The sequence below is a fragment of the Patagioenas fasciata genome, chromosome 2, assembly GCF_037038585.1.
Source record: "Patagioenas fasciata isolate bPatFas1 chromosome 2, bPatFas1.hap1, whole genome shotgun sequence".
In the NCBI taxonomy this organism is placed as follows: domain Eukaryota; kingdom Metazoa; phylum Chordata; class Aves; order Columbiformes; family Columbidae; genus Patagioenas; species Patagioenas fasciata.
In genome coordinates this window covers 68952570-68975329 of record NC_092521.1, presented here as the reverse complement: position 1 = coordinate 68975329, position 22760 = coordinate 68952570, and the positions used below count along the sequence as shown (strand labels likewise).

The 22760-nt window shown below is 40.3% G+C and overlaps 1 protein-coding gene across 26 annotated transcripts in view; it reads left to right on the top strand.

Annotated features, from left to right (window-relative positions):
* LOC136097497 (poly(rC)-binding protein 3-like) overlaps window positions 1-22760 on the top strand; it is a 518562-nt gene that overhangs the window by 453927 nt on the left and 41875 nt on the right. For all 26 annotated transcript variants that reach the window (XM_071804382.1, XM_071804383.1, XM_071804378.1 and 23 more), the window contains 4 exons: window positions 10228-10251; window positions 10347-10379; window positions 12868-12984; window positions 19318-19449. In XM_071804382.1, coding sequence (XP_071660483.1) covers window positions 10228-10251; window positions 10347-10379; window positions 12868-12984; window positions 19318-19449 — 306 coding nt within the window. The remainder of the gene's footprint in view (window positions 1-10227; window positions 10252-10346; window positions 10380-12867; window positions 12985-19317; window positions 19450-22760) is intronic.

Below are 22760 nucleotides of genomic sequence, written 5' to 3'. Positions count from 1 at the left end.
GCCTCTGAAGAAGAAGAAGAAACATATTTCGAGGCTCTTTCTTAAGATATATTGTGGTAATGACATAGGTGGAAATTGCTGATCTCTAATTAGTATTTCTAGACAAAACAATTAACTGAAGCAGAGCTTGGGCTGTAAATAACTGGTCATAACTTGGAAGAGAAGAATGGAATTAAAAGCTTGTTTTTAAAAATAGTATCACACTGGATTCAATTAGATAATTTTAAACTAAGAACATTTTAGCGTTAGTTGTCTATTAGTGTGGTTCATGGAATTATGAGGTTCTATCCCAACTAACCTTAATTCTGTCTCTAAACCTCTATTACCAGTGTACCTTTGCATCGGGAAAGTCTACATACTTTGCGATATTTGCATTCATTCTGATTGAAAGTCCATAACTTGTGCTACTGAGCTTAGTTTTCTTGGCTGTAAATCCTGGAGATTTAGGAAATTTTCAATGTGCACTTTTCATGTGATTCGTATGTGGGCTTTAAGTCAAGGATTGACATCTTAATTATGCAATTAAGCTAAATTATGTACCTGCAGACAGAAAAATCAGGATTTATATGAATGGACAGACCTGTGTAAGGGAATAGGGAATAAAAGAACATCTTTAACAACAAAAACCAAAGCATGTAGCAAAAAATCAAAGACAACATTAGTGTCTGGTGAAAGGAAAATGGTTGGAAACAGTCCTGAACTCTACAAGTACCCAGGGCCAGGGCCTCACTGCAGGTAGGACACCTCTCATCAGCTTCTTTGCTTTATCTTGCTTTGGGGAAAAAAAGGTGGCTGTAGGTCCAACTGAGCTCCCACGATGCTTTGTGCAGATTCCTACCAAAGAAGCTGGGAAGGCCACTTAGAGGGCCAGCTCAGTTGTTCCTCTGCACCCTAGTAAGATTTGGGAGCAGCTGGCTGGCAATAGGGGAAAGCTTTGATTTTCTCAAGGCAGATGTTAAGGGAGGGCAGCAAGTGTTTTATCTGTGGAAGCAGCAAAAAGCCTTGTGCAGGCCCAGTACAAAGCCAACCACCATGATGTATAAAAGGTTAACCTCAGGGTAAATGTTTCCAGTGTCTCAGGTGGCCTCCTGAGCCAGGACTTCAGAAAGTGTGAGACGGTGTATGAAAGGGCTAATTTTCATCTTGCGCCATGTTACATCAATGAAAACATTATGATAGTGTGAAAGCCCTGAGGAGAAACCAGGAGCAACATAAAACATTTCTCATGCTTTCTTGTGATGAATTAGAGGGCAGGTGTTAGGGAGTCTGCTGCAAGGACAGTGCTCAGATGTTGTTCACATCCAGAGAGAAACAGCTGTCTCCTTTTGCAGAGAATTTTAAAAGGAAAATTAGGAAAAACTTCTTGTACAGGTGTGTGAGGAAGGAAGAAGGCATGCTGCAGCATCCATCGCTGGAGGTTTTTAAGGAAAAGTTAGATGAAAATATCCCATAAAGCTGCCATGGCACTGCAGCCTCTGCTGCCCAGGACCTTTATGACCAAGTTACCTGAATGCTGCTCTGGAGAGAACAGGAACTGAAGACCGTTTTGAAGGATGTGCAGAAATTGGATATGTAAAGTATATTAAATAATGCAGAGATGTATTTTCATCTTTTATTAATGAGAAAGATACACCACATTAAGATATAAAACAGTTATATGCATTTCAGTAAAGAAGGAGGAATATGGAATGGGGCTGTTTACGTTGCCCTACTTCTGCGTTTTTCGTCCAGTTCCTGCTGTCTCTTGAAGTAAAATAAGTAAAATCACTGTATAGGGCAGAGACATGAATTGGTACAGACATTTTATTACCTTTGTCTGCTTTAAGAGTAGAGTTTCTTGGCAGGATTCGAATATTGCAAGGATTGCAAGATTTCTGCTTCCAGCGAAGACAAAAATGGCAACATTTACCCAGATCAGTTCAACATTTTTGAAGGGCTTATGAAACACAAATTGAACATATGTACGTACATGGGCAAACAGTCCCCAGCTATCAGAGCCCTCTGTAAGGAGAGGCAGAGCTCAAGCTCCAAAAGAAGTGTGCCTTTCGCTTTTTCTTCCTTTTTTAATTTTTGTCAAAATCAAACCTCTTTTGCGTATCTACATGTTACAGGGTCTTTCATGGGGCTCGATGTTTCTCTCTTAACATTCCTTGCTACATGGTTGTCTGAAATTTTATTCCCATGACTTGTGGCTGGTTGTTTTTCATGCTTACTGCCACAGGTAATGAGGTTGGAAGACTCTGGAAAATCATAGCATTGCCCACAGGTCTCTGCCAACATAACTTAGTATTTGGCATCTGCAGTGTTCTTGTTCTAGTTTTGGTCAGTTCCTGCCCAGAAAGAAGTAACTCCTGGAAAATCACCTACTTTGAGTAGACTGGATGATGATTACATGATTTTGGGCTGGTTTGGGTTAGTACACAGCTGGTGTTAACAGGCTGACAAAGACCCTAGAGACTTATCCTTAAAGGTTAATTTTAGATGTTGATGGTAAAGTGACTGTGTCGGTAGAAAGATGTTAAATTTCAGGAAAGCAGCTTAATGGAGATTTGAAAGCTGGGTCCATGAGGTGGAACATGAGAAAATGTTCAAATGTGCCAGCATGGAAAGGGCAGCAGGGTCACAAATCCACTTTGGTCTCCATCTCATAGTGGTAGCGCAGGAGTCTGCTTCCTTCCTTCAGTACAAACCTGCAGAAGAAAAAAAGCATCATTTTCAAATGCACTGTGCAAAGGTGCGCATTGGTGAAACTATATTGGGTGCAGTGAAGTTCGCAAGAAACCAAAGTAGAATATATTAATATATTGAATCTGAAGAGTCTTTTAGAGAAAGGGGAAGGAGTTCAGAAATAGAAAACAAAATGGATTAATGAAGTCAGATGGTTAGCAAGAACAAGGAAACAGTTTACAGGTAGAACGAAGGAGGGAAGGGAAAACTGGCGGGGAAGAAGGAGTCTTGCCAAATACTGAGAGGTGTAAATTAGAGACCTGAGGCAATTAACTGGGAAAAGTAATTTAGAAGATACGTGTTCAGTGAGAGAAGGAAATCTGGAAAGAAGAAAAGGCTGAAAGGCATCAGAAGTGGCAGTGTCTAGAGAGTGACACATTTGGGATATGCTGAGTTGGAGAGAAATGCTATTGCAGCAAAAACACATGCAGTTTTGGATGTATAGTGTTAGTGCATCATGGGGCAAAGAAACAGTAATTACCTTACTGTTCCTGTGGAAAAATCACACCTGCGGTTCTGTGCTCAGCAGCAGGCACCATGCATCTGAGTGATGTTGAAGACTGAGCAGAGAGGGAATTTGCAGAAAAATAAGAAAGTTTTAGGAGGCTGAGGAGACTGTGTCTAGCTTTCTTCAGACATTCTCATAAATACCTGGAGAAAATAAATATGAGTGTAATGGAATGTCATTATTTCGAATGATGCAAGTGCTTGTGGCTGGAAATAATGGGATAAAAAAAATATTTTTGAAAATAAATCCTAATCAGGGAATCCCAAGAGAAAATCCTGGTATTGGGATTTTTATGAGAGTCTGGAAGTCTCCTTAGCATATTTTAAACATGTCTTAGGAAGAGCAGCACATGTAGAATATATAATCTGCACTGATGGAGGAAAGATATGATGACTGAGTGGAGCTTTTCCTTCCCTGATACCATTTGCTCAATGACATGTTTATCATCGTTTCAGCAGTAGTGACCTAGAAAAATGTACCTGCGGTCAAATGTTCAGGTTTGCACAAAACCCTATGAGTGCCTTCATTTTTAGGCACTAAACTACCAGTACTAATGTCTTAATATTAGATGCCCTGAGGAACTTTATCTGCTAATGTTTTCAGCAGGATCAGTTGGTGCCTTGTGGCACTGGAAGGACTAGTTACAGCGGACCTGCATCCAACTTCAGTGGTGACTTTCAGGCATGTTGGTGACTGTTTTACGATGCTACATATAGAATTTTTTACAAGAAAAAGAAAAAAATAGACTCAGTAAGGTGATTGTTCACATTTAACAGCTAGATGACTAGATGATCTCCAAATGTCCCTTCCAATCCTAACCCTAACCATTCTGTGAAATACAGACATGTATCATGGAGAAAATTGACATTTGCATCAGTATAGATAGTATAGTTTTAGCACCAGGGATTTCTTTTAGTGGCCACTTTTCTGTGCCTGCTTAATTGCCTGATGAAAGATTATAAACCAAACACAAATATTTTTTCTTGAAGGTAATGTGCTTCTTCTTGCCCATTTTTCCCCTTAATTTTTTACTTATTAAAACATAGCATACAACAAAGTAGCTGTAAGAATCACCTTTTCAGTAATTTAATCCAAGTTGTAAAATGCCAACCAGGTTAACATTTGCTCTGCTCTTTCTAGTTTCCAAGAACACTGTCAGGATATTATGAGGATTGACTGTCCTGCCTATTACTGTTATAGTTCTTTTTTTGTTTGTTTGCATTACTGTGGTACCTAAGAGCTCTAGTCATGGAACAAAGCTCTGCGTCCAAATACACAATGCGAGATGAATCTCCTCTAAGTGTGTTTGTAGTAGCAGCTGAGCATTCCCCACTAACTTAAAAATCAACAGAAAGGACAGAAGTCTTTTCCCCCAGCCCCTGGGCACTGTATGTCCCCAAAACAATCTCCATAGCTGAATTTTCCCACTTCTGTCAAACAGACTCTCCTTATCAGTTCACACTTTTTAATCAGCTGAGACTGAAGAAGGCACACACCCTGCTCAGTGCTCCTGTTTCAGCATCACAGGCAGAGGGACACATCACAGAATCATAGAATAATTTTGGTTGGAAGAGATCCTTAAGACCATCAACTACCACCGTCACCTAACTCTAGCACTAAACCACATCCCTCATCTGTATATTTTTTAAACACCTTCAGAGATGGTGACTCCACCACTTCCCTGGGCAGCCTGTTCCAATGCCTGACAACCCTTTCTGTGAAGAAATGTTTCATAATATCCAATCTGAACCTTCCCTTGAGGACATTTCCTCTGGTCGTGTCACTTGTTACTCCATGCTACAACCTCCTTTCAGGTAGTTGTAGACAGTGATAAGGACTCTTCTCAGCTTCCTTTTATCCAGTTTTTGGTTTGTTTGTTGTGGAGTGGGGGGGGGGAAGATAGAGCGCGGGCTAGGAGGTTTGGTGTAAAATTGAATGTAAATTGCTTATCTATCTGCTATCAAAAAGCAAATGAGAAATGCCCATTGGCACGTCTGCCCAAAAATTGGTAGATAGACCTATGGAAGATTTGTAACACTGGCATCTCCATTAGAAGTACCATAATTTGAAGGTTTCCTCATACACTACCACATTGGGTAGCATGAAATCAGTCTCAGCAACAGCTTGGACTGCCATGTCTAATTAAATTAGAGCTGTTAGCATCAGACAGTGACTACTGAAGCATCTCCTAGCACTCATGTCAGTGAGGCTAATCCTACAAAATCCTGGAACACAGATCAGACTCTCAGTTTACCCAAGGCAGCCGTTTGTTCCATGAGGTAGACACATTAACTCATGTTTCCCAAAACTCACTGAGACTTTTTCTCAGCCTTTGAAAAATGCCGATGGCTCATGTGCTCCATACAAACACATTGTTCAGAACATTTTCATGGAACACATTCCTGGGGTCTTCCATGTAAGCATCTTGATGAACTTATACAGTATCAGCAACTCTATCCTCAGAACAAGGCAAAGAGAGAGAGTTGTGTTATTTTATGCCTCTTTATGGATGGCAGAAAGACAACTAGTGCTGGTCTAGAAAACTTTATCAACACAGATGTTGTTTGTTGCCACCAGGATTCCTCCTTGTCTCATGACAGATGTGCTTCTCCACCATGGAATGCTGTATTTCTTTCCTTTATCAATGCTTTTATAGCAGGCTTTTTCGTTTCTAGAGTCCAGTCATACTGGTTCTACCTTGTCCATGGTCATAGTAGGCAGGCAGGCATATGTAAGCAAAGCATTGCCTGAATGAATTGCAGGATTTAGGACTTGTGCTTTGTCAGATGCTTCGTAGCGAAAGTATATATTCTTATATTATTTTTTAGATTTGTTTTCTTCCAGATGTGGCTTTATCTCAGGGCTCCTGTGATGTTAGTGTTCCATTCACTTTGTGGCATTGATGATAGAATCTGCATGGGCTGTGGTAATAGAGCAAGACCTGTGCTTTTATATGCTCTTGGAATAACTAGCTGGGGATTTTTTTATTTCTTGGGCCTCAATAATTATTAAACTAGCCTCACACTTAGAAAAGTGATGGATTTTCACTCATTATGTTTACAGATCAAAGGTTAAGCTTTATACCAAGGCTTGTTACCGTTTGTTAAGTCTCTTGTTTTCTTAACATGACTGATCTATTTCTCTTGCTATTCAAAGGGCACACCAGATAATTGATTAGGAAATAGCTTTCTCCTAGAGCCTATTTTAGATCTTTTTTTTTAGTCATTCGCACCATCAAGAGCCCTGCAAAAGCCTTGGCTCACAGACTTCTCTGGTGCCACCTTTTGTTCTGGTGGTGCTGTCTTGCCCTCACGTGACCACAGGTGATATAAAAACTGCAGAAATAGCTTTCTGCCCTGTGATGGGCCCCCTGTTCCCCAGATGTTCATTAAGAATAAAATTCATCTCATTCATGTGAATGAGGTGTGTAAATAATACTACATGCTGCATTTCAGCATGAAAGCAAGCATCCACTTCTTTACCATTGCCTTTCTTCAAGTGACGTTTACTAGCATGTTCCAAGGAAGTGGTCACCAGTCTTATTGAAATATTTTTTTCTCAGTGAGATTCACACTAATCATTCTCTGAGTTCTTCGTCAGCTTGTACTTTTTGGTAATAACAAGGTGATGAATAGTAAGACAGAATTCCCATGCCCACTGAAAACAATAGCAAAACTCCCACAGACTTCAGCAGAACAAGCGTCTTGAGAATCCTGATATTTTATGCTCTACTCTGTTTGTTTAAATACTTCCATGTTTTAAATAGACTTTTTTTTTTTTTTCACTGGGGCTACAAACTGTATATTGCTTTTCTGTTTCCAAAGCAAAAGTATTTTTCCGTATTTCCAAGGAAGATAGTTTTGTACTTATTAGCCATGACCCATCCATACATTTCTAAAAGAACAACATCTGTCATTAAGACTCAGGATGATCAAATGGATTTGGACAGATTTTATACTAACTGTATACTGGCAGAGCCTTGCAAGTTCAAGACCAGGCCTACAGCTTCTACTGAAACTTCAGATATAGAGAAACTGAAATTATACCATGGACTGAAATATGATTGCTTGCCCATAGCAATTAAAACACAATACGCTAACCCATAGCAAAAGGTCCTTCTACCTCCTAAGAATCTGTTAAAAAAATATATATATATATTTCTGAAAGCTGGGGCTGAGAAGAATGGAAAAAGTTTTCGAGGTAAAACTGCTGAATGTGCTGAGTGGGCAGACAGGAACTACTAGACATGAGGAGGGTTCTCAAGGCTTATCACCATTGAGACTCTTACTCCCTGTATCGCTTAATCCCATTAAACAGCTACAGGCAGTTTGGCAGAGTTACAGTGATCATATAAAAATTAGTAAGATCTTAAGCGTTTAGTGGAATGGGTATCCTGAATGTGTCACTGCTAACAAAAAGCTGCACCTCATTAGAGATCCTACACAACACACTGGTGTGGCCAGCTCAGCCACAGGGAAAGATGTGACCTAAACCCACACATGGAGAGACCCAGGATAATTCAGTCACAAGACACAAAGCCGCAGTGAGTCCACTTCATTCATTCATCTCACAGAGCTCCTTCTGTGCATTGTATGCGCAGATGGACAAATGTCTCACAGTCCCAGATGGACACAGGAAGCTTTAGCAAGAACAGTCACACAGCTGTGTGATCTGTAAAGGTCCACTGTACATCAGCTAGCAGAACTATAGGTTTGCAAGGCAGATATCTCTGGAAGATTTGCAATGACTGTCTCTGGAAGATTTGCAATTGATATTGAAATATCAGTATCTGTTCTCTAGTCAGCACGTACAAGAGAGCAGAACCCCATCTTGGAAGGGAAATAAAAAAATGAAATGGAAAACAGAAGAAGTTAAGTTTGAAAAGAAACCTGAGATGGACCTCACTGGGTTGAGGAATTTTGTGGCTAGTTAGGTATTGACATAAGGCTATGCTTGAAGAATCACAAGCTCATGGAGGGTTTAGAAGGAATCCCAAAAGTCTCCAGTCTGACCACCTGAATCAAGCAAATCCTGTTGGATCAGGTTGCTCAGGGCCTTCCCCAGGCTGGGTTTGAACACCACCAAAGATGGAGACGCCACTGCTCCTCTGGGTACCTGCTCCAATGTTCACCCATCTGCATGTTAATTTTTTTTTTCTCATTTTGAACTTGTTGTTGCAAGTCACCTTTGTTGCATTTTGTGCTTTCTGGAGTTTGGCTTCAGCTTACCTTTCCTTATTGTACACAACAATAAGATCCCTCCAAGTCTTCTCTTCCTAAGGGTGGACAAATGCACTTTTCTCAGCCTCTCCTCATGTGTCCTGTGCTCCAGTCCCCTGACCATTTTTGTGCTCCTGCACCGGATTCTCTTCCATATGTCCTTGTCTGTCTTCTACTAGGAACCCAAAACAAGAAACCATCCGCCAGACATGGTCTCACAAGCACAATGAGAAGGCAAAAATAGTTTGCCTCAGCCTGCTGGCTACGCTCTCACTAATACACTTTCATCAGGGATGCACTGCTGGTGCACTCATATACTTATGCTGGAGTTGCTCATTGGGATCCTCAGAACTGTTTTTTTGCAAAGCCAGTTTGTACTTAGCAAGTTTTTGCCCAGCTCATCGTTCTGCATGGTCTTGTTCCATCCCAGACACAGGACTTTTCATTTGACTTCTGTTTTACTCCCTGAAGTTTCTCTCAGCCCATTTCTCCAGCCTGTGTAGGTGAAGGCAAATAGCAGCCTTGTCCAGCAGTGTATTGACCGTGCTCCCATCCTGGTGTTATGCGCAGACTCACAGAGAACCATATGGCAAGGTTCTTCATTGAGATAGGTTGTCTTCTCACTGAAATGTCTTTACATTTTGCGAGCAGGATGTGAGGAGTTGCAAGCACAAGCAGTTTCAGATTATGAGCTTATAAATAACCTTCTGGTGAGAACCACCTCTCTCAAGGTCGCTACAGGTAGCCCTCTACTGCAGAGTGAAGTTAGTACCACTTTGTCACGAGCCCATCATTGGGTAGAGCAATGGGGGACAATTTCTTAAATCTTACTCTTTGGACTGTGTTTCAGGATGGGTCAGACTGAAGTATCTGGAGTGGGGGAGCTGGGGGAAACTGTATATTGTATGTCTGGGACTTATCAAGCATGTGAGAGAGTCTTTAACCGTTGAAGTAGATTTCACAATATGAGTGTAGGAGGGGAGTTTGTTTTCCTTTAGTTGGTCTCCTGTCCATCAGATGATTTCCAGTCTGATGTCATACCTGCATGATTTATGTAACATGCCTACATTATTCATTTGAAAATTATTAGCTTTATTTTCGTTATCTGTTGGTTTTATGCACCAAGCTTTTAACCCTTGGGATATTGCCAGAACTGCCAAATTGTTCCACTATTGTATGTTCTTGGTGACATTTCTCAGTATTTTCTGTGCCTTCATGGAAAATTGCGGGAGCCCAGTAGCAATTCCCAAATTCCTAAAAAGTGATTAGCAATTATTGTTCTGTAAGTGCTTAACAGGGAGATTAAGACATGCCACCAGGTGTTTACACAATAACACTCAGTAGCATGGAAATTCAGCTCTAGATATTACATGGTGTAAAGAGGGTAAACACCTGCCCTCAGAGAGATCAGCAATTATTTTGATGCTTGCGTTATATCCCATTTTTTCTGTCAGGTTATGCAGCTCTATAATGTTCAAACTTTTCATTCCCTGATAGGGGTTTATCTGTGTTTATAGTAGCAGGATTGATCCGTAACCACAAGATCAGTTCCTGTTAAAGGTGTTTTTCTTGCACAATCAGTAAGTGGCAAAGCTGCATTTTCAGTCCATCCCTTTGTTTCTAACATGGCATATTTGTATACAGCTGCAATGGAAGTGAGCTACACTTCACATTGCAGGTTTGAAAGAAGTGATAGTGAAATAGCTTAGGAGCAAACCAAATGCTCTTCTATAGTGAATCATATCACAGTGTCTTTTTTTCTTTTTGTTGCAGGAGGTTGGAAGCATTATCGGAAAGGTCAGGAAAATTACTTTCTTTATTTTCATGTCAAAATGTTGTATATCAGTTCACTTCATCAACCCAGGCTAACTTTTTTTCTGTTTCTTTAACAGAAAGGTGAGACAGTTAAGAAGATGAGGGAGGAGGTAAGACAAGCCTTGACGTCTTCACCTGTCTGTCTTTCCAGTTTAGAGAACAGGGAAATTCAGCGTTTGCAGACCGACACTGCCATCAAGTGGGCATTTAATTTACCGTCACCACTCTTTCCAAGTGGTGGTATTTAAATGCACTACCATTAAACGTTGTTAATGTAAACTGCCTCTTGCCACAGCAGTCTGGAGTCTTCCATTCCCCTAGCAATATGCCTGCTGCTCTCTTATCTCAGGAACAGCTTAGCCAGCATGTTTCTGTGCATCTAAACCATGGGATCTTTCTTTAGCATACCAGCATTGGCCCTGCACATGGCTTGGCCTCCTGGTAGAGAGCTTCCAAAATCAGATGCTATGTGAAATTTGAGAATAGACACAAGCTTCAGCAGAGCTGGAGCCAGACTTGCATAAGCCAGAGTATCCCTCTGTCATGTCTTGGCAAAGCCTTAACTTCTTATTGTTTAACAGTTGAGTAGGATGTAAACAGGGTAGACCAGCACACCTGTCATTAACATCCTTTGAAAATGTTGTAAGCACAAAAAGAATAACTAAAACACGGCACCACCTAAACCTCAGTCTCCCCAGCTTCTGCAGCTTCTTTCGCTGCTGCACAGCAACTTTCTCTGTCTTCAGAGGATTGTGCCCAGTTGGAGGTTGTAGACCCACACTTGTCCTGCAAGGCAGCACATCTTACCTGGAGATGCGTCTGATTTTCCTTCTTTGAAGCAAGTGCTAAAAGCATAAGTCAAAGGACAAAGACAAATTCAACAGGTTGAAACTTTAGGAGTGCGAAGTGTGTAGAGGATGCCTTAAGAAAGTCAGTTTGGTTCTGGTAGATCTGCAGTACATTACTATGTCAACTGTTTTACTGTTTTATACACTGACAGAAAGTCTGTGGCAGAGAAATCTCAAAATATTTGTAGTAAAGAAAATTGCTGAGATATATCGTTAAATATACACAGTAGGGAGGTCATTGTCAGGTTGAATGAGTTCAGAGCTCCTTTTTTGATGATAAGAGCTTTCAGCCATGTTTTCACACTTGAGTGCTTTTGCTAAGACTTAAAAAAATAGAAGAAAAAATGTTTCAAATATATTAGGTAATCCTGCCAGTTGATTAAACACATTGTAGTTGAACTACTAGTTATGATCATGGGCATCTCCATATCAGCACAAGACTAGGAGGCTGTGTCTCCAAGTGATGATAACTCAGTCTTCCTTTAAATTATTAACATCCTCTGTACTTCTTTAAAAGCAAAACGCAACTTTAGTTTTATTTTCCTGACAGATGTGGCAAGTTGCATGCCATCTTTATGGAATGAAATGCAACTCTGTCTTGCCCTGTCATCAGGGAACTGTCAGAAACAACTTCAGGCCTAAAGGAAAGTACAAAAATCTCACTTCCGTGCCCTGCAGTTGTTAACCTCCTACGCAGCTATGGAGGCCACCACATAATGTTTTAATTGCCGTAGCTCTGCTTTGACCAGTCATCTATCAGAGGAGTGACATCTGTGAATTTTGGCCACCACCAATCCACAGTGGAGCAACCTTTCAGACACAGAGCACATCAGCTGATTTGTGATAACCTTGAAGGCAAAGGGCCAAATTAACCCAGATTATCTCACATTTTCTACAGGCACAGATCCTCCAGAAAGTCAGTGCCCATGGATGAGTTGAGGCTCAAGTGACTTGTTCAGACTGTATTAACATATTTCCATGCCTGAAACCTCAGGGGAAGCATAGGATGGGCCTTACTTGAACTAGCTTTTATCGTTATCTACACCAACATCCTCTTAAATATATTTACCTCTAGTTTAGGGGTTTTCTCTGCACTGCCACAATGGCATAAGTGTGACTAAGTACATCTGAGAGCCATGCTGGCTTGTCTCCTAACTGCTTCCAACAGGCTACTTGCCTTAAGGAGATCACACCATTGCTGTTGCCTGTGCTGCTGCTACTCCTTTAAAGGGTTGTTCAGTGCAAATTAATTGATTGCCTTCACATGAGACATGTTTATAAGGAACCTTCTCCACAGTGCAAAGCAATGCCACAGCTACACAAATGAAGCCCTGCCTTTGGGTCTCCAAACCACAGACATGTGTCTTTCCTAGAGGATGTTGATGCTCCCTGGAGACAACCACCTTGTCTGAAATTCTGCAACTCTGGACCTTCTTAAGGTTAACTCTGCAAAAGGGAAGGGAAAAGACTTGATTATGCAACTACTTGCAACTTTGAGTTACAGAGGCATTATTTGCATACTGCAATGGAGACTATATAAGTATTTACCCAGACAGAATCCAGCTTCCTGCAGCTAGATGAATTTTTGGAGTATGATCAGTTAATACTGAAATTATATGATGTTGGGGCTGCAGTTGTGGGGGAGGGAATAAGATGCCTCAACATATTCTTTCCCAAACTATGTCCCTAAGCCTACTTAGTTTGCTCCCTAGAAGGTATAAATTTGGAAAATATTTGTTCTTTTTGACAGAGTGGTGCTCGAATCAATATTTCAGAAGGCTCCTGTCCAGAGAGAATTGTGACAATAACAGGCCCAACAGATGCAATTTTTAAAGCTTTTTCTATGATTGCACTAAAATTTGAAGAGGTAAGCAAATAAAATATGGGGTTTTTTCTCTCTTCAAGTTGAAATACAAACACTGCTTAAATTTTCTCATGTTTGCTTTAGTGTTAAATATGATTTGTTTAATGTTCTATTTAATAACAGTGAAAGTGGTTGTATTTTCATAAATGATTTTGGCAGTTATGCTGAAGAAAAATAATGGGTCATTTTACAAGCTGTTTGATCATTTCTTTTGCTTTTTGGAGGCTTCAGGGAAAAGCAATTGCTTCTAGTAATGTGCACTAATGGTAGGAAAAATGTCTTGGAAAATTTCTCGTCCCATTGTGGGTTTGATTTGAAAAGAATAATTGCCTAACTTGTAAGTGTTTTTATATGATTCCATTTGGTATTGATGTAGATTTTATATATGTCAAAATGAATATATAATTCGCTCAACTAGAAAATTTTTTATTTTGAAAACAAACTATATTCTTACAATTACTGTATTTAAAGATTGTCTTTTAAAATTAATTAAAATAAAGGCACTAAGAGTGAGGCGAGAGAGCACTCAGTTTACTGTAGAATTACAGTTCTGTGCAGATACATACCTAAAGTTCTGGGTTCTCCTCAAGTTCCAGGGACCTACTGTGACTAGATATGGTCACTGCTCTTAGGGGAAACCTCACAGAGAAGGCCACAGACTACAGAACACAAACCCTGTTCATGCAGGAGAGGATTCAAACTCCCTCTGCTTTTGCAAATCAGATGTCCAGTTCAGGCGTCTCATCCTCTGTGGAGAGACAAAGGCCCCTGCAGGAAGCAGTCCATCTTCTCCTAAAGGAAGAGCCTGCAGATAGTTGACTGAATCACCTTTAGCAGGAGAAAGGGGCTGTGTCTCTCCATCAAAGATTAGACTAGAGGGACATGAATCCCTTTCTCAAGAGTATTTATTTCTCCAAGTCAGTGAGGTCAGTGTTCACATTTCCCCATACCACTGGGAGATGCTGGTGATGGGAAATATCAGTGTGTGCTTTTATTTACCCATGGTGATTGTTCACATTTACAGTAACAGGACTAGGAGAGAGCTTGTGGGTCATCACATGCAGTTGTCTTCTAGCATAAGCAATATGTCTTGCAGCCTCCTTCACAGTACGATAAAAAAACTAATTAGATTTATTTATTTTTCCTGATATCTGATCCACAACCTCAGTTCTCTGATAATTAGACACCTCAGTTTCACTTCTTAACTGAATTTTTTCATAAACAGTTAATGATGCAGCTTTGGTTTTGTGCCAGCACTGACCATTACTTTAAATAATTCTTGCCTTTCCATCCCTGAGGATTCCCCTCTTAGACACAGTTTCAGAAACCAGTTTTATCTCCTCACACATGTGCTTTTGCCAGAGTAAATAAACCAAGCTCAGTCTTTCAGAGGATGCATTCCTCAGCCCTCTTGAGTCTCTAGTAGTCCCTTTCTACCTTTTTACAGTTACAGTTTACGTTAAATATGTGTGTTAATTGTGGACAGGTTGCAAATGAAGTTCCACAAGGGCGCTATTTAATGGCACTAACGGTCACCTATCCTGACTATCACACTAACATATCTCTACCGCTGCTGCAAATGCCTTGTCTCCTACTGTTGTAATGTTTTGCACACGACCTTGTTGTGCCTGGCAAGTGTCACCAGCTCCTGCTCAAGTGTTTTCCATGGGAACCTCTTCAGTCTCAGCAGAAATTCCTGTCAGCCCCCAGACAAGTTACTTAAAAAAAAAAAAAATCTGCAAATATTAATCCCATTTATATTTCTCCAATCCTTCACAAGTTTTCAGATCTTTCTCTGTGATATTCCAATCTTTCAACATGTTGATAAAGTACCCTGTTTTTGTGGTGCGGTGCATTTTATAAGAATGCTATTTATTTTTCTTAACAGTTATTAATGAGATAATGATTATGAGGTTCAATCCTGCAGAACCACACAAGCAGTTCTTTCCAGACCTATTTTAAAACCATCTGTTGTCATCTCCTTCTCACCTTTATCTCCTATCCATCTTCTACCAATCCCTGTTTCTTCTAGTTTAAGAGGCAGCTTTGTGTAGGGTACCATACCCTCCAATCCATGAAAATCTGGAGAGAGCAGTCTCTCTGCTCACTACATGAAAAATACATTCTGCTTAGGGTCTTATCCTGAAAAATACTGAGGGAGTCATTAACAGAAATAATCCCTGCCGGTTGCCACCAAAACGAGTACCTGGTGGAAATAAAACTGTGTTTCTCATACAAACATTGAACACTCAGATCCCTACCCCACCACGCTATACCATGTTGACTTCTAAAGTGCTGTAGCTAAATATAGACAAAGAAATCTGAACTTCAGGCATCCGAGTGGATTTTATGTGTATTTACCTGTGTAGATTTTAGACGGTAGTCTGGACTCTTCATCCGGATGTTAGCAAAAGGGTATTGGCACACACTGCCAATCAGGTACTCTGGTTATATATTCTAAAGCATCTGTATTTAGTTTTAATGACTTTTGGTATATTTAAAAGAATGTTGGTAAAGAAAAATATTTCTCATCATCAGATTTCCTATTATTATTCCTGTCAATAAAATGAGTTAACTATAACAGTTCAGAGGCAAAATAAAGTACTGTTTTAGAAATTACAAATGAGCTAGCTACCAAATGTTGGTTGTTATGCCCATCTTTTTGTTGGAGATTTCTTCAGCCATTTAAAAAATTGAAAATCCCAGAACAGCCAGTGTCTGGCCCAGCTCTGGTTATCACAGCTACCTTCAAACAGAATAACAAAAGATGTATAAGTCAGACTGCTGGTTTGAGGGGTTTTTTTGTATTTCTTACACGTGGCCACAGAGAGCATATCCCTGTCCCAAGAGCTCATGCACTGTAAAACCCCACTAACCAGCAGGTGACAAGGGCTCTTAAAAGGTAACTAGTCCCAAGTCTTAGTTTAGTCTGCTTTAAAACAGTTCCATGAATAGCTGGTTATCCGCACCCATGGTATGTTGAAGATTAACATACAATATTCCTTTTTACACACTAGTGCCTTTTCACTCCTGTTATGGTTTGAGTACAGCTCTTGTAGAAGCTGGTTCTAAACATGAATCCCTTCCTCATCAGCACAACTGAAACCCAGGAAGGTTGTAACCAACCAGATCCCTCCAACCTACCCAGTATCCTTCTTCCAGTGTCCACAGCCTCAGTCCATCAACACACTCAGAATAACTGATAAATTACAGCTTTTCTTCTCTTTATACTAGCTGTCATTGTTAGGTTCTGTGTATCACTTCTGGCACCACAAGGTGCACAGCTGTGCCTTTTCTGTTTTGTTGTTTTTTACTTTCAACGTGAAGCCCTTGTACCCTACAGCTCCATAGCTGGGGATAAGCAGGGCTAGGAAGACATGGGAGCCCTGTAATGCTTTTCTAATTTTATCAAAAATCTCAAAATGCAGCCAGATAGAAAAACAGAAAGATCTGGAGGAGTGTTCTCTGTGTAGTCACTCTGCAGCCTTGTATCACTCTGCTTTGACAACCTTCCTAATAAAAGCTGACTTTCTAGCAGCCTGATGGTGAATTTACAAGCTAAGTAGGTAATCGCACAAACAATATTCACTGTAGAGGAAGCAGAGAGTTGCTAAAAAACGGCACTAACCCAGACAGACCACTGGAGTTGCAAGAGAGGGCATTTTAGAGTAGTCATTTCCAGACTGGAGACCCAAGAAATGCAGCTGTAAGTTCACTGGTGAGTGGGGCAGCCCTGGCTTTGGGTAAAAATATGAATAATCCACTGGAAGCACATGGTAGTTAAGTGCTGGAATAAGGACCAGGCAGAGCTCAGTGGTCAGATCTTCTCCAAATAAATAAGAAAAAGTTTGATGGAATCTTTTTTCATTTGCAAACATTCATGAAGAAATTGCTCGGCTCTAGAAAGAAGGAACAGATAAATGGAAGGTGACAGAAACAATTGAGATGTTGCCTTTTTGGCAAAAACTAACTGTGATGGTCATTACTAAGTGAGGAGCCATCTCTCAGACTCATTGTGCTTACTGTGGAAGTTGGCAGATTTCACATTTCATTTAGAAACCAGAAAAGAATAATTTTGATACGTTTTTCCCCAAAGGCTTGGTAGATCTCTGAGCTGTCAGATTTACTTGCCTTGGGAAGCTGGTGACCATGGGGTGCCAGGAGCTAGGAATGCTGTGAAGATTCAGCACTGGGAGCTGGCTTTGCCACCACTTCAGGTTCCCAGTTAGCCCATCCTGGCAGAGGAGCAGCCCAGACAAGCAGGCAGAAGCCATGCAAGGTCCAGCTCTAGTGTCCGCCAGAGCCCTGAGGAAATAGATGCAATGCCACAGATAGAGGTTAAAGAAATAGGAATCTCCCGGTTTGAAAGATGACTGTTCTGTGAGAAAATTTCCAGCCTGGGAGCCTTCAGTTCTGGGGGAGAGCAGGGATTTTTTTCTGGTCATTTCGCTTTTGTTGTGTTTTTAACTTGGACTGACTCCTTCATAGCTGTGCTTTTGAGCCTGCGTTTTTAGCTTTTGTTCTTTTTCAATTATGAGAAGAAAATAAAGAGAATAGCAGCTTCCACTTTTCATGATGTGCTTTTGAAGGAAATAAGCTCAATGAAGGCTTTGAGGGCAGGCCAGATATGATGTGGAAGTGGGGGACATTATCAGGATCATACTGGGTGGCTGAAGAGGGTTATTCACCTACATCTGGATGATCGAGTTCCTCCACCTGACACAAATGTGTTATAGTGAGATGGTATCTTCCAACTAAAAAAGTGGTATGACTTGCACTTTATTTCAGATCCATGGGTGCTGCAAAATTCTGCTATCCTTCTCACTTTATTATGGATGGCAATCTCTCACTGACACAGGCATTAAACAAAATGTGAGTTACTGGCTGGCAGAGGAATGATTTGATAGCTGTCTGATGGCAGGTGGCAATGCCTCATTCTGTTCAAGATTTTTTTCTTTTCCCTTTTAAGCTAAGCAAGGTCACACTGAGCAATTTCTTGTATGGAAGAACTCTGCAATCACAAATGTCGAGGTACTGCAGGAACCAGTGCTGGTGTCACTGAGCTCCTGTACTGATTCAATAAGGCATAGAGGGCTGTTTCAAGTACTTTATATTTTTTTTTTAATTTGGGTTTCTGATCACACAGTATAGGCACTTTTTATCAAGTGGTAGTCTTGATAAGCAAGAATGTAAGGAATCACATCAGCTCTATCTGCTGCAACTCTTGTTGCATCATAAATCCTTTAAATGAATATGAAATGCATGTTTCTGTCATTCCTGTCCTATACCATTTCTGTGAAGGGTGTAATTGCCATGCCATGCCACCTCACAGATGGGCGAAATGGTCTTTTCAGCTAACAGGTAGTCTTAGCAAACCACATCAAGATTCATATGAGTTGTTGGACAGGTGCTATGAAGCTTATGGTGTGGGGTGGTTTTTTGTAGTCCTAAGTGCACTCAACAGTATCCCATCATTCAGTGGAAAGGTAAGCTTTATTTTCTCCTCTCTGATGAAGATATTATAGGGATTATTTTGTCTTGCCTAGAAGATTTTTAAGTAGCAAAATATATTTAAAACAATGTAAACTTTGCCACAAGTAATATATTTAAATGCTCATGAGAACGCACAGTGTAGTTTCATTGAGTAATGAGATACTCAGATACGGGTTACATAGCTGGATACAGGTAATGGCTGCTCTGCTGAGCTTTTTGTACTCTGGTTACATAGCTGTGACGCAAAATATTTTAGAAATTATATAGCACTACAAATACTTATGGATCTGCTACAAAAGATAAAATAAACCTTGGGGGCATCAAAATATTTATCAAAATAATCTAATTTTGTCTGCTTCAGATTGTTCATAGATTCTTCATCATTCTCTTTTTTAACCTTTATTTGTTTTATCAAACCTGACAAGAAATTGTGTAAAATGTAAGGACATCTAGTAGAAGTATTCAAATTGAGATGGAGGAAAAGAGACCAAATCAGGACTGGGGGGCCCACAAACTCAAAAGCTTTTTTTTTTTTTTTTCCATCTGCTTTGACTAGTCTAATGACAGATACCCACTCCTCTTAATCTTGCTGCAGAGACTGTCCTCTGGTCCCACAGCATGGATCTGCAACACTGAGCAGCAAAGAGGTTCCTCTGGCACGAGGTGTTTGTGTGGTTTGTTCTTATGGCAGAGCCGGCGACTTCACCTGCCGCAGAAACAAACCACAGCTGGTTACACATTCCCCAGGTCCTCACAGACAGCTCAGGTGTTTGCTTGGAGCCCTTCAGTACTTATCAGGAATGTCAAATCCTCCACTAACTCTAACTGACGTTGTGATTACAGGACATAAACGCGTCAATGACAAACAGCACGGTGACAAGCAAACCGCCTGTAACACTGCGGCTCGTCGTCCCGGCAAGTCAGTGTGGATCCCTTATAGGAAAAGGAGGTTCCAAAATCAAAGAAATCAGGGAGGTAAGTCTTGGGATGTCTGCTTGGGACCCTGGCTAGCTCGATGTCCTACCACACCATGCCCCCACAGCATCGTCCACTGCACTTTGCTCATTGCAGAAAGATGAGGACAGACTTTTTAGCAGGGCCTGTTGTGATAGGACCAGGGGTAATGGTCTTAAACTGAAAGAGGAGACATTCAGGGTAGACATGAGGCAGAAATTTTTTACAATGAGGATGGTGAAATACTGTCACAGGTTACCCAGGGAGGTGGTAGATGCCCCATCCCTGGAAACATTCCAGGCCAGGCTGGATGGGGCTCTGAGCAACCTGATCTAGTTGAAGATGTCCCTGCTCATTGCAGAGGGGCTGGACTAGATGACCTTTGAAGGTCCCTTCCAGCCTTACAGTAAGGTGAGGATGAGCTGAGTGAAAAGCCTGAAAAAACCTTTCCCTGGGGGAAGTGGGGGCTCAGCACAGCTCTACCCTTCTACCTTCCTTGAAGCTAAAGACCACATGTGAAATAAAAAACCAGCTTTACGACATATTCTTCTGTTATGCACAATTTAGCAAAGTGACAGTTCAGTGACAGAAATGGCTCATGCAGTTTTTCTCCTGACTTCATGTATTCCAAATAAATATTGATTTTTTAAATCCAGAATTTGTCTAATGGTATTAATTCAAAGTTCTGTCCTAGCAGCCACTTTTTCCTCTAATCAGAAAATGCAAAAATTATCATATAGTACCAGTTTTAATTCTTCCATGTGTGACTGCAACAATATAGCACATACCAAGCCAAGGATCCAATGCTTTTAATCTAACAAACAAGAAAATTAGGTGCATGTTATGTACATGTAGAGAAAATCTGAATAGAACATTTCAGAAAAATGGATTTCTATTCTGGAGAAAGTAACAATACTTCTTCTACATTTGTGTTCATTCCAACATGGGATGAGGCATTGAAGATCACGATAATATGCTGTTAATTGTTTTTCATTTGACTATGTCAAACAAAAGCTTTTGACAGCCTTTACCAAACTGAAACTTCAATTTTTTTATCTAAAATGGCAATTAAAGACAGTAGGTTTCAGTGAGCTTTAAAGTTTCATTTCAAATGTGAAAAAAGTTAATGGATATTTGTCTACCAAAGAAAATTTTATCAAATGTAAAAAAAATTAATGGATATTTGTCTACCAAAGAAAATTTTATCAAATGTAAAAAAAAAAAAAGAGTGGAAAATCCTTTGATCAAAATTTTTTATCCAGAATTGGCTATGAAGTGTTAATAGCCTTGAAAGGAAAGGTGATGATAGAGAACAGTTAAATGTCTCATCCTCTTCCCTTTCAAGTTCTTCCAAATTATTTCATTTCAATTCCAATTTGATTGTCCCAAGATTTTTTTAACAAACTTCCCTCTGAAGCCTTATCTTCACCTTTCAGGATTTGGCCACTACTGAAAGGGTCTTTTCTCTCCTTGCATACAGGGCAGTAAAAGCAGTGTGTAACACTTCATCAGCTGATGGAGCTGTCAAAAGCTGTTTCCGAGTTTTTGTTGCCAAGTGAACAACATGGTGTTCCTCCATGTGCCTTTTGCTTTGTAAACTGTGTTGGTGAAAACATGCCAAGGTTGTCTGCTGTAAACTCACAGAAAAACAACTCAGAGCCCTGCCATTCGAAGGGGTCTCTGTGCTTACTGAGGCCTGCAAATAAAAGGCAATTACAAACTGCATTTTTTTTTCTTGGAATACTGTTTCTTTATTTCTCATCAAAGAGTTTGGGAGCTGTGCCTCCCAATAGTCCTTAGTTGTCAAGCCAGCTTTAGAGATCTGGAAGAATTAAGTCACCTGATGACACTGAGGGGAAGAGAACATTATTTCTGTGCAGATGTTGGGGTCATAGGAAACCCTCTCTCTTTTTTTCTTTAATCCTCAAAAAAGCGTTATAGAGATGTGAGAAGACACTTGTGTGTCGAACTACATATCCTGGGTGGAAGGTGTTCTGTTTGCCTAAGGCACAGGACATTTCTGGCTCAGGTTCTTCCCGGCCACTGGACTCTTGGTGTTTGCAGCAGGTCAAAGCCCTCAAGCAGCCACACGCTCTCACCCTGGTAGGCTGCAGGTGAACCTTCTGGAGGAGGCAGAGCTACTCTCTGAGCACATGGTCAGAGGCGACCTCAGCCATGAGACATGATTCCTCTTGGTCCTCCAGATCTTTTAGGTGTCCAAGAGAACTCTCAGGCAACAAGAATCCAACTGATTTCTTAATTGTATTGAAATAGGAGCGGACGTGAGTGTGAACCGTGTTCAGTGCTAGGTTTTACAGCTGTCAGTACTTTGGATTTATTTTAAATATTGGTAACCTCATCCAGAGCACTGGGTGAGTACTTTTAGGGCACAGACTTTTAGAGGTGAGATTGATCTGTTGGTCTGCGTACATTCAATGACTGAAGTGATTATTCTGGTGAGCACAGTTTCAGAAGCAAACACCTATAAGTCTAGTGCAAGGAAGTAAGAGAATAGTGTTTGGCCTAAGGCTAATGTAGCAAGAAGTCACACTGCACATTTTCTTAAGTATAATGGTAATGGACAAAATATTATTCATTTTTTCATTGCTGATATGTGACCAATGTCAAAGAATAAACAAGATTGGCACTGGAAGCAATTGCATAATTGACTGTAGTATTTGTCAGAGTATTTTGTGCTAGATGTATGGATACCCAGAACTGAACATTTAACAGCAAATATGATCAAACAGAAAAAAAAAAAAGGCAGCATCCATCTCAAGATGGGGTCTAATTTCGTCATCACACAACACACTGAGCAGCAATTCCGCGAGGGATGGTCTTTTGTGTTCAGTCTTGTACCCGGGAACAACATGTAGGGTTGCTGTACGATTTTCAAGATAAGATTAAAAAAAAATAAAAGGAAGAAAAGCATGACTGATTGATCAAATTATGGTGAAATTCCAAACCCCATTATAGAGCGAGGAATTGATATTCTGGCCTTAAACAGAACTAGTGAACAGAAGATGCAATCAGTAATTTAATCAGTCTTTGGAAAGAAGAATAACATGTGTTGTATGTAACCAGCAGGAAAACAAATTAACTCCTTGCTGACTGACATGAAGTCAATGGTTACTGAAAATACTTTTTTTTAAAGCCCAAAATATTGCATTGCAGTAATAGTCAGGAATATATTTTGTTTGTAACACATGAAAGTGTCAACTCAATATGAAGGCTTTTCAGGATGTTTGTTAAATAATTCCAAGGACTGTTTTGGCCTCATGTATTTTTTTCTTTCTTTGAGGTGGTTTGGTTTGGTTTGGATTTTTGTTAAC